At 40.9% G+C, this 15,903-nt stretch overlaps 2 protein-coding genes across 8 annotated transcripts in view; both read right to left on the bottom strand.

Moving 5' to 3' along the window:
• shot (dystonin-like protein short stop) overlaps window positions 1-15,580 on the bottom strand; it is a 38,542-nt gene extending 22,962 nt beyond the window's left edge. For 6 of the 7 annotated variants that reach the window (XM_011314343.1, XM_011314337.1, XM_011314341.1 and 3 more), the window contains exons 1-3: window positions 12,421-12,720; window positions 10,091-10,206; window positions 489-9,795 (exon numbers count right to left, since the gene is read on the bottom strand). In XM_011314343.1, the coding sequence (XP_011312645.1) occupies window positions 489-9,795; window positions 10,091-10,206; window positions 12,421-12,450 (9,453 nt within the window). In that variant the 5' untranslated portion in view covers window positions 12,451-12,720. Of the gene's footprint in view, window positions 1-488; window positions 9,796-10,090; window positions 10,207-12,420; window positions 12,721-15,362 lie in introns of those variants that run through there. The other variant, XM_011314342.1, reaches the window with a different exon arrangement.
• LOC105272284 (dystonin) overlaps window positions 14,893-15,903 on the bottom strand; it is a gene marked incomplete at its 5' end in the record, with an annotated part of 10,978 nt that continues 9,967 nt past the window's right edge. The window contains 2 exon segments of the mRNA XM_011314345.1: window positions 14,893-14,982; window positions 15,363-15,444. Of these exon segments, the coding sequence (XP_011312647.1) occupies window positions 14,893-14,982; window positions 15,363-15,444 (172 nt within the window).

Below are 15,903 nucleotides of genomic sequence, written 5' to 3' on the forward strand. Positions count from 1 at the left end.
TTACATAAAAAATTGAGTTTTACGGATTGATTCCAGTTAATCCAGTCTCTTGCGGAATTCAGTGGGAATTTTTCACCAATTGATGTGAGTATTGTGTAAAATGGGATCACACTAACAAAACATGACAAAAAAAAAACAATTAACAAGCTTCCATCCGCATGGGATATGGTTTCGCATGGGATATGGTTTCTGGAGGATAAGAGAGAGTGTCTGGTCTCTTGAATAAAAATTCCGGAAGCCGATGATCCTGATCGAGCTTATCATGCCAACGAAAATCCGTAGGTCCATGCAAGGACCATGCCACCAAGCTCATCAATGATGATTAAATATCTTTCTCAACAAAGAAATGATGGGCCCTTTAGTGTCATAGTGTCAGGGTAAAAAATCATGTAATTTTGAAGCAAAATCATAAAAATGCAGAAAAAAATCCGTAACCTGCTTTGACAAGCTATTAGATAACAATGGTGGGGATTAAAAGGTGGACTTACCCTCGCCTCAGCTGCGAGTATGTAACCCCTTTCCAAGGCTTTCACAAAGTCAATCTCTTTCTCATCAGGATCACTTAGCAATCGTCCAGCAATTGGGTCTACTTTATCTTCATTTATGGCTTCAAGTAGGCTCGATATATTTCCATTAACGGGATCTTTAATAACGGTTGTGGAGGGATCAATCAAGCCGGATTCTAACGCGTCACTCAGTGTCAAATGTTTACGATCTAGCACGGATGTTATCATAAATGGATCATTGAAACCGCCGGTTGTGGAATTGTAAAGGCCAAATTGCAGGGTCTCGATAAACGGTATTCCACGTTTTTGGGTTGTCAACAAGCCACTCTCAATGGCTTTTTTCAGTGTATACAATTTTGATGTTTCAGTGTCCAAAACATTGCCCTTTTCGCCATCCATCATTCCCTTTCTGAATGCCTCGGGTAGTTTAACTAATTTTTTCTTCTGAACGTCTTTAATCAATGCCGAGTCTGGATCAATTATCCCAAGAGTCACTGCCTCTTTGAGAGTCAATTCCTCCTTTGATTTTGGATCTGTCAATTTTCCTGTCTCAAGGATCAGATGTCCCTTCTCCACGGCTATATCCAAGCTCAATGGCTCGGCCAGGTAAACGATAACGTCTCCGAAACGAATCGATTGCTGGGGTACCTTTCCAATTTGGGGCTCGAACGATCCCTTCTTCGAAGGATCGACAACTTCGTGTTTTAATGCTTCACTCAAAGATATGAATTTTCCACTTCGCGGGTCTTTAACTAATGCTGTCGAGGGATCTAGAAGCTCATACCGCAGGGCCTCATCAATACTACATTCTCTAATGCCTTTACCACTGACTCCCGATTTCTGAAGCTCGACCGATGTCTTTCGCTCGGTTTGCCGAGTTACGGGTTTATCAATATTCACTAGCAATCCCCTTTCTAAAGCAATATCTATATTGTACGAGCGTGTGGTCTTGCGATCAAGAATTTGTCCCTTTGAAGGATCAACCGTTCCATCAGCGATACCTTCCTGCAGCGATTTGATCTGCCCTGAAGTGGCGTCCTTCAGAGCAGCTGTATCCGGATCGAGAAGACCCGAATTGAGAGCCTGACCTAAATCCTGGAATTCATTAGCTGAAGGATTCACGAATTTACCACTCTCTCCCCGGTACAATCCGCATTTCACTGCCTCCTCGATTGACAGAGGTTTGTGGGACGGAACGATGTAGCCTTTCTCTTTAGCCTCTTTCAGATCCATGACTTTACCGATCTCAACAACGGTGTATGTTCCACGAATATCATCGACAATACCCAAGGAGACGGCTTCGGCCAGAGGAATGTATCGATTGGTTTGTGTGTTTTTAACAATGGAGATGAGGGGATTGATCAGCTCTACCTGACACGATTCGGACAGCGTGAGTCGCTTGTTACTCGAAGGATGGACAAACTTCCCAGACGGTACATCGTACATTTTCATGTGGACCGCCTCATACAAACTGAAACCTGTGCTCTCAATATCGACTATCAAACCTAATTGGAGAGCTAGCGACAGAGGAATTGGGAAATTAGCACCTGATTCTTTAAACATACCAGAGCGTCTGTCTATCATTCCCGCTCTGCAGGACTCAGCGAGGGACAGCAAAGACTCTTCTCGTTTGTCCCAATAGCACACCAATTTGGGATTGATGATACCCATTCGCATAGACTCGTGGAGACTTATTGCGCGACCTGTGCTTGGATCGATGATTTTACCGGTCTTGTCGTCGTACAGGCCCTGATGAATCGCTCGTTGCACGGATATCGGTGCTTTGTTGTCGATAATCAGACCGAGTTCGTAGGCTTCCATGAGAGAGACCTCTTGGTTGTTTCTGGTTACGTCTTTAACTCGGCCAGAGCTCCCATCAATGAGTCCAGTTTTTATGGCATCAGGGAGACTTGTTTTCTGAGAAAGCCCGACGTTGCTATCTCGGACAAATACCGAACCAGCGTCGATCAGATTTCGATCGATGGCTTGAGCTATTGTTAAGTAGGCACCGGTTTTTGGATCCAAGAATAGATTTGTCTTGGTATCAAGAACACCCTTGAGGACAGCCTCGCTGAAGCTCATTGGTCTTCTGGCCTCGACAAGAACTCCTTGCTCGAATGCCTCTTGGAAGTCCAATGACTTTCCTTCTTCTGTGGTTATCATTCCGCTCTTTGGATCAATGATTTTCGTCGCGATGGCTTTGCAAAAGGTAATCACTTCACCATTCGCGTCTTTAACAATTGCTGAAGTCGGATCAATGACGCCTTCTTTGATTGCCCGATCCGTCGGAAGTTTCTCCTTCGTATCAAAACTGGTAAATTGCCCGGTCTTGGGATCGTAGAAGCCCTTGAAGATGGCTTCGGGCAACGAAATTTTTCGCTTCGCGGGAACAACAAGACCTCGGTCAATTGCGTCAATCAATGATAAAGCTGTACCAGTGGATGGATCTAGCGCTGTACCCGATTTGGGATCGATTAATCCGAGTTTAATTGCGTCATGGAGAGAAATTACATCTCCTGTCCTGGGATCTTTTACGGATGGACTGTCGGGACTGATAAAACCCTTTGCGATCGCCTGTTCCAAGGTTAATCGTTCACCCTCGATGGTTAACATTCCACTAGTCGGAGAGTAGACTTGATGGGCTAGAGCTTCTTGAAGAGTCCACGGCTTCATTGTACTCAGAATAAAACCCTTTTCAAGTGCCTGATCCAGCATCATCGGATGAGGATGGATGAGCACTCCCTTGTCGAGATCCACGAGCCCAGATTTTCCGGCTTCTTGAAGAGGCACGACTCTATCTTTCTTCTCGTCCTTCACAACAATCATTCGTCCATCGACAAAACCAGTTGTCAACGCCTCTTTAACCGTGATCTCTTCTCCAGTCATGGGGTTGAGAACGAGACCTGTCCTCGGGGAGTAGTATTCTTGCACGATAACATCAATCAGTGAAGGCACAAATGGCATTGTTATTATCAGATTTTTACCAAGAGCTACGTCGAGCGGAAGCAACTCACCGGCTTTAGTATCACGCAGTCTTCCAGTCTTTGGATTGATTAGTTTCACTGACAATGCATCGTCTAATGAGAGGAATGAGCCAGCTTTGGTGTCCTGGCACTCGGTTATGAAGGCATCGATTATTCCTCTTCTCACTCCCTCATCGATATCTATCGATTGTTTCGTCATTGGGTCTTGAATTTGTCCAGACTCCGGCTCGTAGAGGCCCTTTTTTATAACTGCCTCGAGAGAAATTGGTTTACGTAGAGCAGGCACTATCAGACCCTTCGTAAATCCCATCTTCAGATCTATCTCGGTTCCCATTTCTACGTTGACGATAACTCCACGAGTCAAATCGACGATACCGGAATCAACCGCTTCAACGAGTGTTACGATCTCGTCGTTCACCGGATTTCGGATGCTGATGGAGTCCGCATCAATCAGACCTGTATCCACTGCATCAACGAGTGACAATTGTTCACCAGAACGTGGGTCGTGCAGTGTACCAGCGATCGAATCACATATTCCAGACTCGATGGCTTCTTGCAGCGTTAATGATAACATCTCGTCTTCGTTCATAGGATTTCGCTGGAAGATCAATCCTTGCTTGGTAGCTTCCAAGAACGGTATCTTCTTACCGGTCTTCGGATCGACCATATTCCCAAGATTCCTATCTACTAATGGACGATTAACTGCTTCACGAAGAGACACATACGAATCAGTCTTGCTTGATAAATCCTTCACGTAGACATTGTCCGGATCAAAAATTTCTAAATCAAGTACAAAATCTTGGAAGCTTATTGGATATCCTGTATACGGATTTGAGAATTTATCTGCATTCAAGTCGTACACACCTTGTTCAGATAAATATTCCGGTGTTAAGAATCGAGTGATTTCGATTTTGAATTTCGGTCGTTCTTCAAGTAGAGAAATTGCAGTCGGATTGATGACGATTATCTGTTCATTCAGACGAACTTCTTGTCGCTGGAGAGCCTCATGAACACTCAGTGGTGATTCCCTTTGGGCGATTATTATCCTGCAATTCTCAGGGTCAATTAAATCGTTATCTATAGCTTCTGCCAAGGTAGTCTGAATCGGCTCCCATTCTTTCGTGGAAATCTGCTCTGCTTGGATGAATTTCTCACTGACTGTCGTGAGTTTTGGTTCCCCTTGGATAGCCGATTTATCAATAGGTTGTTGCTGATGAATTGGACTTGCCTCTTGAACGGGCGACATCGTTGGCCGCCTATCAGTCGTCTTCCTGTTTTTAATTGCATCGACGACAACTTTTCCTGCAAGAACTGGAGCAGCAACAACAGCTAGTAGTCCCAGCTTCGCTGCCTCAGCTACAGACATCGATCTTCCCTTTCCGTCTTTGACTTTTCCAGTCTTGGCATCGAGAATTCCTCTCTCAATCGCTTCCTTGGTTGTCACTGGAGCACCAGATTTAACATCATAAACCACAGAATCTGGTTCAATTAGACCCACGTCGATAGCTTCTGTGAGATTGTAAGATTTATTAGTCGCTGGATCGACGAACCTCTCAGTTTTTTCGTCATAAATTTGATCAACAGCTTCGAGAACTGTCAGACTAGGACACTGTCCTTTCTTCAATGAGTCAGGAACAGAACCCTGAGATGTATCAAGCAATCCATCTTCAATAGCCTTTGCAATTGGAATAACCTCACCAGTTTCTGGAATTGTAAATACTCCAGCATCCAGATCAACTAAACCTTTCTCAACAGCATCACTGAACGTCATTTTTATGTCCTTGGTTGTGAATTCCTCTTGTTTCTCAGATTCATCCTTGACAATCCCCAGACTCCGTGCCTCCTTCATCGGGATGATCTCCCCAGTTTTTATGTTCTGAATCTCACTGGCATTGAGCAGAGAATACCCAGGCTGCACTTGAATAGTTTTGGTAGTAATTGTGTGATACGATGTGATCGTTTCTTTGACAGCACTCATGACACTGTCATCTTCAGGATTCGGTTTCAAAATTAATACTCCGGATTCGAAGGCTTCTGCTATGGGAAGTTCGTTGCCAGTTTCTGGATGAATGAAAACACCCTTATCATCGTCAATGAGACCAGCCTCGAGAGCTTTTCTTACTTCAATACAATCAGGTGCAGCTGGATACGGAACAGTCATGATGAAGTTCTCGTCGATCGCCTGATTTACGGGCCATTGATCACCCCTTATTGGATGTGTCACTTGTTGCCTCGACGAATCTATCACGCAACGTTTTACAGCAACAGGGAATGTCATTCCCACAGGTGGTAATGCTAAAGGACTGGTGGATTCAGCTGCATCGAATCTATTCTGCTCCGCAGCCTCGACAAGATTGATGTCCCCTACATCGGTATGGATAATAGATTTATCAGGATCAATGATGTTCCTTGCAATGGCTGACTCTATCGAAATGTGTTCTCCATCGTCATGAACCAATTGAGACAGTGGATCAACAATTTCACAGACGATTGCTTCATTCAGTGTGAGAGGCTGTCCTGTTTCCGGATGAATCACTGTGCCATCGTGAGGATCCAGGAGCCCTTGATTATAAAGCCCAGGGACTGATAAGCTTTTTGCTAGGGGCACCAAAATATTTCCGCTTTCTGAGTCTAAAATTCCTCGGTCCAGAGCTTCTCCGATGGACAAGACATCCCCTCGCTGAGGGTCTATGATCTTTCCAGTCTTTGAATCAATCATTTTACTTTCAATAGCTTTCCGTAAAGATCCGCCGGCGGCTATCACTGGTTCCAATATTTTTGCAGTTTCTTCATTAATTAATCCAGAGTCTAGGGCTTCCTGGGGTTCGACAATTCGTTTTCTCATTTTTTGAAGGATTATGGATGTTTCTTCGTGAGTCGAAATGACTTTAGTTTTCCCTACAGTCACCGTGTGATTTGATTCCGCGACATTTTCTCGTGGAGTCTCTGAAGGTGATCCCGCTTCCTGGAGGGGTTCTTCCGAAGGCCCGGTGAACTTCACCGAGACTGTTGGCTCCGCCTCGGTCATTTTTTCATTGATTTTCACTGGTGTGACAAGTCCTTTCTCAAAAGCGGACGTTCTTTCTCCGGCTGGTATGTCTTTAACACTAATTGAGGTCTCGGAATGACTTGTTATTTGATCAGGAGTGACTAGACCGCGTTCAATAGCCACTTCTCTGGGAATGATCTCTCCAGTTTTAGGATCCTTGATCATGGCTTTCTTCACAGCCTCCACAGCTGCAGCAGCTGCTACCAGTGGTGTTCCAACAACAGCTATCAAACCAAATTTGGCAGCATCTGCCAGTGAAATTTTCCGTCCAGTATTGTCAACATAAGCACCAGTTTGTGGATCCACAATTTTCTTATCAACCGCGTCACTGAGACCAATTTCCCTACCTGTTTGAGGATCTTTAACTACAACAGCTTCAGGTTGTAAGGCACCTTCATCAACCGCTGATAAAATATCAGCTGACTTTCCGCTCTCAGTAAAAATAACCAGAGCTGTTTCAGGATCGTAAATAACACCCTGAGTTACCTGAACAGGATCAGACGTTAATTGTGATTCAGAAATCAACTCGACACCACTCACTTCAACTTTATCCGGTCTTCCTAAAACTTTCGTAATTTCAATGAGTCGAGAGCTATTGACTTCGATGTCTGTCGTTTTCTCATCTAAAATCACAAACCCCTTGATAATCGCCTCCTTCATTGAAATTCTGTTAGGATGCGTGTAATGCCCGGTTGAATCTAAAATATTCTTCTCTAAACTCCTAAGCAACGAAATCTTCCTACCATTATTCGGATCAACAACAACCGCTGATTCAGGATTTATAATTTCAAGTTTAACGCACTCTTCGAATGAAACAAGTCTATCTGTCCCGGGAATGATAAAGAGTCCTGTCACAGGATCGAACAATCTCTGCTTGATAGCATCACCGAGCATCCAACCCTCAGAAGGCAATTCAAATACTTTCTTCTCCATGGAATTGCATTCCCTCTGTATAACTGTCTCAACCTCTCTGATAACACTCGTTGTTTTTTCCATTTCACACCGTTCACCCCCAAAACGCTCATCTTCCTCATAATCCGGACTAACAACAACTGTAGTAATATGTTTAACAGGAGAAGGACTCCTAGACCGCGAATGATGTCGAGAGATGTTAGAAGAAGTTTTAACTTCAGTTGAAGAAACATTAGCCGCGCTACTGATAACTTCATGACTAGGCTGTACAAATTCATGACTAATAATAGAAGTTGTAGTTCCAATAGCTCTGGGAGGTGAAGCAGGACGCTGAATCAACGGGTCACCAACTCTAGCATAGAGAGTGCTCTCGAAGGTCATCTGTTTAGACGGTGAATCCTTGGTTTTCTTGGGTGAGGGTCTCTCGACCTCCCTGACATCAGGGGCACTCAGCAGATGCTCATCAATGGCATTCTGAACATCAATTCGCCTGCCACTCTCCGGATCCGTGAACTCCCCAGTCCCTTCATCAATCAGGCCCCTGTTCACTGCCTCTTTATAAGAAATTTTATAATCCTTCACTACAGTCTCACCAGTCTTCGTCACAGTGACGTACTTCTTTATCGTCTTGGTAACAGTCTGAGTGGTAACCGTTATGTTCAGAAGACTAGCGAGAAGAGCAGCACCATCAGGTGTTATCAAACCTCGTCGTATCGCTTCCTCCAAAGGCACTGGCTTACTCGTTCTCGGGTCCAAAATCTGTCCCGATTTTGGATCCAATAAATTCAATAATACAGCCTCGAGTACACTGACCTCTCGACCATTCTCCGTAATCCCTATCCCTCTGTCCAGCATCTCCATGACTTCTGGACGAGCGTGACCCAAATCCCTAGCATCACCAAAGGAAACCGTTCTACCAGTCGTCAAATCAACCACAAAAGAACCTCCCGATTTCGGACTAATCAAACCCTTCAGCAAAGCTGTGTTAAGACTGATAAATTCCCCGGACACGGGATCCTTGAACCCATCGATATCGAATATTGATTTCTGGGCAACTGAAGTAATCAGTCCCTTATCGACAGCTTCAGGAATCGAGAGACTCTCATTACTTTTCGGATCTATGTACCTACTATTTGCTAGAATTATTCCACTGGCTAAAGCATCGGAGAGCGTGAGTAATTCTCCAGTTCTAGTATCCGAAACGGATTTAACATTATCAGAATCTAAAACCCCAGCAGTAACAGCTTCGAGAATCCCCAATTTGTGTTTGTGCGCAGGACTTGAAATTTTTCCTCGGTCATCAATAATCTCTAAATCACAACAATCTTTGAGCGTCATTGGTTTAACGATAAGTTGCCGTCTCCTAGCCTCTTTGAATGACAATTTCTCCATTGTTATTCCATGAATATATCTTCCACTCTTTGGATTAATGATACCAAAACCCATAGCCTCAGCTGTTGTTATTTTAACATCATTTTTAACATCAACAATCTCTCGAATATCAGGATCAATGACACCCCTCTGAACAGCCTCATCAATAAAATAACAATCACCAGTATTTCTATCGATAATTTGACCCGTACGTTCATCAACGAGACCCTGACCAATGGCATCGGAAAGTGCAAGTGCACCGCGCTTTATCTTAACGCTTGTACTTATTCTCACAAGATATCCACGATTGTAAGCCACCTCAATAGTCATTCTCTCACCACTATCATTAACAAATAGTCCCGTCTCTGGATCAAGTAATCCCTGTTTCATCGCATCTGCAACGCTAACACCTGTTGATACACACGTTACCTTGACTCTATCATCACCACGCTCAGCATCAAATAATTCACGCTGAATGGCAGCTAGGAGTGATAATCTTCGGCCATTCTCGATGACACCGCATGGTCCTAACAAGCGATGAGCTAGATCAACATCGATGAGATTTAAACGTGCTGCCTCTTCGATCGAGACACTCGTTTTTCCATCGATGGACGTTGCTATCCTACCATTCCTAACATCCAGTATCCTCAGACTTATCGCTTCACCCACTGTCAATACATCACCCGTCACTGGATGGACGATACCCCTATCCTCTATTATGTTGTCTGTATCACTAGTGTGCTCTGATCTGTTTACTCTCTTCAAACTTCTTATCTCTCTAAATTGCATACTGCTATTTTTATCAAGACGACTACCGTCGATATCTGATTCCAACGTCTTATCACCATTCGCGGTGGAGTGACCACTCTCGTTACTAACGTACGGTCTCTTCAGGGGTGACGACTCTCTCGACGACACACGCTGGATCTCACTCGAGATCGTCGCCGACGTTTCATGACGCTCTGTTGAGTACCTGAATCAAGTCAACGAGGAGTTTTTTTTTTGTATACCCAATCGAGAGGTATCGGCTTAGACAAACGATTTTTTTTCCTTTGCTTGATTTTTTATTTGAGTCAAGGTTTATGATTTTTTGATGATTTTTCAAGTTTATATGAAAAAATCATTTGATTCGAATGGAATTTAATTAGTCGAGTCAAGTCTGAAAATTGACTTGAATCAACAGAAATTCAATAAATTGATTGGATCAACAGAAATTGATTAAATTAATTTTTTGAGGCTTGATTTTGAATCGAGATGCGATTACTTACTGCGATTGGGTGTAGTGGGTGGTAGTGGAGGTGTAGCGTTCCTCACTCGTTGTACTTTCGTAGATATTAAACTCAGTACGAAATGTACGGAGTGGTCGTTGCTCTTGTAGAGCACGCTGAAACAGCAACGACAGGAGATACGTTACTGTGAACATCCTAACATCCTTATCATCGACATCGCGGAGACTCTCTCGATAACGATTTAAATTTTCTATCGATCATTATCGATTATTCAAACTTCACTCTCCCCTAACTCATCCCGAATATTTGAAATATCTCGAATCACTCGGGTTATCAATCGGGACACGTGGCATGTCAATTTTTAAACAGAAAACACTTGGGTAAACCGCAATGTCGTATCACTACGGACTACGATGAACACTATTGTGCGCTACAGGTAGTTCTCTAACTGTTGCGATAGCAAGTGCTTACGACGAGAGAAATAAAAAGAGAATCATGACGCGACGATATGCTGATGTTACAATAAAACTAGATGCACTGGTGGAAGGAGTCGGTAGTCAAATGCTGCGGGGAAATTTCACGGATTTTAACCGACGGAGAAGCTGTTTGGTGATGCCTGACGATCAGAAATGATTTTGGTAACGGTTCAACGCGTGCTATCGTCGGACTGAGAACTTACTCAGTTTTTATTCATTACGGATGATTGAAAAAATTTTCTAAAAATAATTTAGTTCTAGTGTTGACGGGGGAGTTGCACTCCTCAAGGCGCCAGAGTCGATTCATATTTTTAGCGCATGTCCGATCGTTGTCGATTGTTGTCGAATATCTGAGTCGAGATATTTTTTTTTATTTAGAAGTGAATGGATGGCTAGACTTTCTGGAAAGTTATGAGCAATTTAGATTATTTATTATGACGTGACGTGTAATTATTTCCGTTGCATCGTCAGCCTCGGACTGTTTCAGCCAAAGACCTTGGCATAAAATATCCGTCGCGAAGTTCATATCATTCGTGATTAAATAGTTAATGAGAAACTCTCGCATTTTTTTTTTTTTGGCTTGAATGACTGCTGATGTCATCAGTCGCAACCTGCAACGCACCGTGAACTTGACTAGGAGAGGATTATGTAATCTGTTTGGATGGGCGACAGGTGTTGCGAAAATCGTGGGAATACTATTTAAATCTGTCGTTTACCTAGATTACGAAAATAATTATTAGCTAAAGGCTTGACTTTTATAACTGACCAGTGAAATTCGGAAACTTCCGGTATTCGATTGAAATCGATTCTCGCACCGTAAATTCGATAATTACGCGAGAGTTCTGTAATTTGTAATTACTGTAATTAAAAAAATTATAGGAAAATCCAATCGATCATTTTCTAATTGCGTATTTACTCGGAATATTTTATTCCGATCGTGTAGTCAACATTTAAATATTCTTGCGGAATTACAAAAATAATGAAATTCTCTATATTTAATTCAATTGTTTAAAAATCATTAGGGCGGAGAATTTTGGGAATCGCAGAATTATTCTTGAGAGTACGAAAACTATTTGCTCTGTGCAACGATCAGATTGGAATTATAATTATTATTGCACGTGTGGGAGGATTCGGTGGCGTAAATCACGTGCTCCCGTGAACCACTCAATTTATTTTAAGAAATCATGCCTCATGTTTGTTTAATGAATAACATACACGGGTCAAGAGCCCCACGATTATTGAACGAATTGTCAATTGACACGTGTTCATGTTCGAATTGAATGGAATTCCACCGGACCTTGAACACTTTTCTAAAATATCCCCTGTGACTCCCAGTAATAATCTCTCAAATAATTTTTCATCAATTTCCTCAACAACCCGTAATATCGCGCATAAATCCATAAAACTCAGAGTTTTAATTAAATCATTCTAGATTTATGAACTTCGGTCCAGCCATTACGTGAAATTAATTAAGAATTATAATAGAATTCATTAATTAAGTTCCAGTCTCAATTGTCACGGAATTCGAAAATCACTCGAAATTCCGCAATTAATATTCACGCGGACTAAAAAATTCATGGAATAAATTTCTCCAATCTGTTATATTACAATAATAAAATTTCCGTTTTCCGCCATTAAAAACCGGTATTTGCCAGAGAGACGTGAAATCCCCCGGATTATTTCAAAACAAAATCTGAGGCGTCACTAAAAAAAATAAAAAGAAATCCGTCAACATCTTAAAACCGTCAAAATTCCCAATCGAATTCCCCTCCATCGCATTATCACAAATTGATCGCGATTGACGCTTATCGATTAGAGCCGATAACGCGAACATACGGTGTACCACGGGAATAATAAACGAGCCATTAAAAATGGATAAAAAAAAATTATTACCTTCCTCACAACTCTCCTCTGCGGCAACATAATAATTATAAAAAATCCTCCTTAAATAAATTAATCACATGACACTGAACCCGGGTAAAACCTTATGGCAGCGACGATAAAGGGTCGTATCAATAAAAAATACTTCGTCACGTTGACGTACGTCGATGCACCGTAAAATCGATTCTCCTAGTTTCATTTATTGCACTTGATAACTCGGGGAGTCGGGAAAATTGGGAAAATTCAGCGGTGAAAACGTGCACATGTAGTTTGAGGAAACGCCTTTGACGCAATCGAACCGACGATGCTAGCTCTACGACGTCGCACCAGGGACTGAAGTCTCTCGACAACGATCGCCACACTAGACTATCCACAGACTTATTTTTTTTATTATTATTTCTCCGAATGAATAATCGAGAGATTTTTATGAATGAAACGGATTTCGGTTTACTACGTAACCAATCGCGGAGGGAAGTAAAATTATTTCCGCGAGGGAAATTTGTTTCCGTTTTTCATGATTTTGCGAAATAAATTAAATTATTCGGGTTGTTTTATATTAGGTTTAGGATCGCTCGACTTGCGCAGAGAATGGAAATATCCGTTTGTAATATCCGGGGATTGCAATTAAATAATTAAATTTAGATTCCGTAATTGTGATGAGATTTAAGAAGCAAAAATTGAAAGAAAGAATTACGAGTGAAATTCGAAAACTTTGATTGAAAAAATAATCGCAAAATATTCAGAAAAGCTCTGACATCCGCGGGAAAAAAATATTCAAAGGACTAGAATTTTTTCCAAAGGTACCAATGCAGAAAAGCAGCGACACCACAGGAATTAAAGTATTCCGGACATTCGCAAATAGACATGACGTTTTTACGGACAAAGGCCATTGATAAGATAAAGAAATATGTCGATGAATTATGAAGCGTAACTAATTAAGCCAATTAAGACCGAACTGCAGCAATTGATAAATTCGCTGATCAAATTGAATATTTATGGAAACCTAATTGCATGAATAATTGGTCATACCCATTATCTCCCGATTTCTTGAGTTATTTAAAAAATCGATTGATCGAATCCTTTCCTATTCGCCAAGCGATCATTCGATTCTGACAGCACGTAAACATTCGTCAACCCACTCGAGAAAGACATTTATAGCAGTCAGATAAAAAAAAATCTTGAATAAAAAAAAATGACAAGGACACTTGAACCCACGCGTACTTCACCTAGTGTTCAATTATTGATCCTGCATAGAAGAAAAACATTTCTTACGACGCGGGTAGAAATATAAATTGAAATCCCAATTAAAAAGCTAATTAAAAAGCTAACTAAACGACAATTAAAATATTGAGATGATAATGAGAATTTTATGTATTCATTTCCGTCATTTAGTTGATTCAAATATATTTTATTGGAAAAATATTACTTTAGAAATTTTAACGTCGAATTTTTTCTTGGATCATTTTTTATGTAGAGGGAAAAGTCGAATGGAATAATCAAACAATTGCCCGATTGATATCCATGTAATTTCTGCACATGATTAGCCCTTATCACCAGTTATTCAATCTCGATGGATGATTGACGATAATTCAGGTGTACATGTTATTATCGTTAAGTAATAACAAAACGAGAGCTCGTTAATGCAGAAAAAAACTGGCTGCATTAATCTCTCGGTTGATTTATAATGACACAGTCTTATCTTTCGCTTAAGAAGTCTTTAGAGAAATATCGGAGATACATTATCAACTGGAAACATTGGTGAAGTTGAATTGAATGGCGTCACTCACTGTTCAGAAATTTCAGTGATGTCATGTGGGAGTTATTGCGACTGGCATTGAGCATATGAATTTTTCTTCGTTCTCGCGGTTTTTTTTTTTACGCGGCGCCTGTTCGCACGGATGTGCTAGAGCAATTTTGGGGGTCAAACCGGTTCTCAAGGAGCGCATGAACACTAGGTTTTTGTCGGCTTGTGTAAATTTAGTGATTATTTGAATAGTGCTAAAGGTGTTGCGAGCTGTGAGGTCTACTGACATGAATTTTCAGTCATATGTTACAATTTGGGACTCGGACTACCTATTCAAAAATTCGAGAGAATTTCCAAATTGGAAATTTAATTTCATTAATTTAATTTGATTGAATATATGGCTGATCAAATTAATTCAAGGGTATATTTTGAAGAATTAAACGGAACCTTACGGTTACCATTAAATTTATTTTATCATTTTTCGTTTCCAATTCCGAAATTCCCCATGATTTTTGTAAGTATGAAATAAATTTCAATTAAAATGCAATGAAATTTCAATTTTTCCTACGTTCAATGTCATGTCATTTTTTTCAGTGGAGGGTCAATTTTTTTTAGTAGTGCATTGGGACGTGGTATTGCGTGATTTGTACAACTTTTTGGTGGATGATCGTTATCGAGAGCTTTAGTAACTACGATTTACCCAATTTTCCTAGGAAGTTTAGATTGCTTTTGAAGGTAATTCAAGCTATTTGTGTACTACAACGGTATTTACAACGCTTTTGACGCTCCCTTGTGTCAGAGTGGTTGGGATAATTTTCGAACGCACCTAGCTTTCGCAAAAATCTCATAATTCAATTAAATATACAATTATATTACACACAAACCGATATTCCTTTATACAAAAATTCGAAACTGAAATGATGTTCTCCAATCGATTCGATAAAAACCAAACAGCCGAAAATTCCAAAGAAAAAATTTTTCTTCACAGAAAAAAAAATTCTTGATTCAGAAATCTATTCCCATAATTATAAAAAATTCAGTTTCAATTAAAAATAAAAATACATGAATGGAACAACGAATTAAAATCAATAAAAGATTTTTTTTTCATTCTCTCCATTTTTATGCGCGGATTTTTTTTTCTTCTGGGGAAGATTTTAATTGCAATTACGCGAATCGAAATTATCATGCGATTAATATGAAAGAGACTTACCTGCAACGCCAGATCATCAGGATATTGTTGGACTAGTTTTTGAAGGCGCTCTTGGCAGAGGCTGACGAGTGTTGTGTATCTCCTGTTGAGATTATCAAGATCGTGTGCGATGGTGTCAACAGTTGTGATGGATTCGCGTCTCGGTCGTTTGACAGATGCGTCCAGTGAAGGGCAGAGTTCTTCGAGGTGTTCCTTGAATGATCTCAGCCTCTGGCCATAGATCTACAGAGGCCGGTTAGTTCGTTACGGTTAGTACATTAGGATTTCTAATAATTTCTACTCTTTATTGTTGGCGGAGAAGCGTCAACGACAGCTAGGACCCGACACATTTTTTTTTATTCTATTCCTTCTACTCACTACTCGAGGCAGTGTGGTAATAATAACAACACCATTAATTAATAAACATTGAATTTTGAATATGAGTGATTTTTTCGTTTTTATTAATGATTTTTTACGGAATTAGAAATTATTTGAGAAATATTTGAGTGAAATTTTTTATATGCTGAAGATTATATTAGTCCAAAAATCAATTCACAGCATT

The sequence above is a fragment of the Fopius arisanus genome, unplaced genomic scaffold (assembly GCF_000806365.1).
Source record: "Fopius arisanus strain USDA-PBARC FA_bdor unplaced genomic scaffold, ASM80636v1 scaffold00155, whole genome shotgun sequence".
NCBI lineage: Eukaryota > Metazoa > Arthropoda > Insecta > Hymenoptera > Braconidae > Fopius > Fopius arisanus.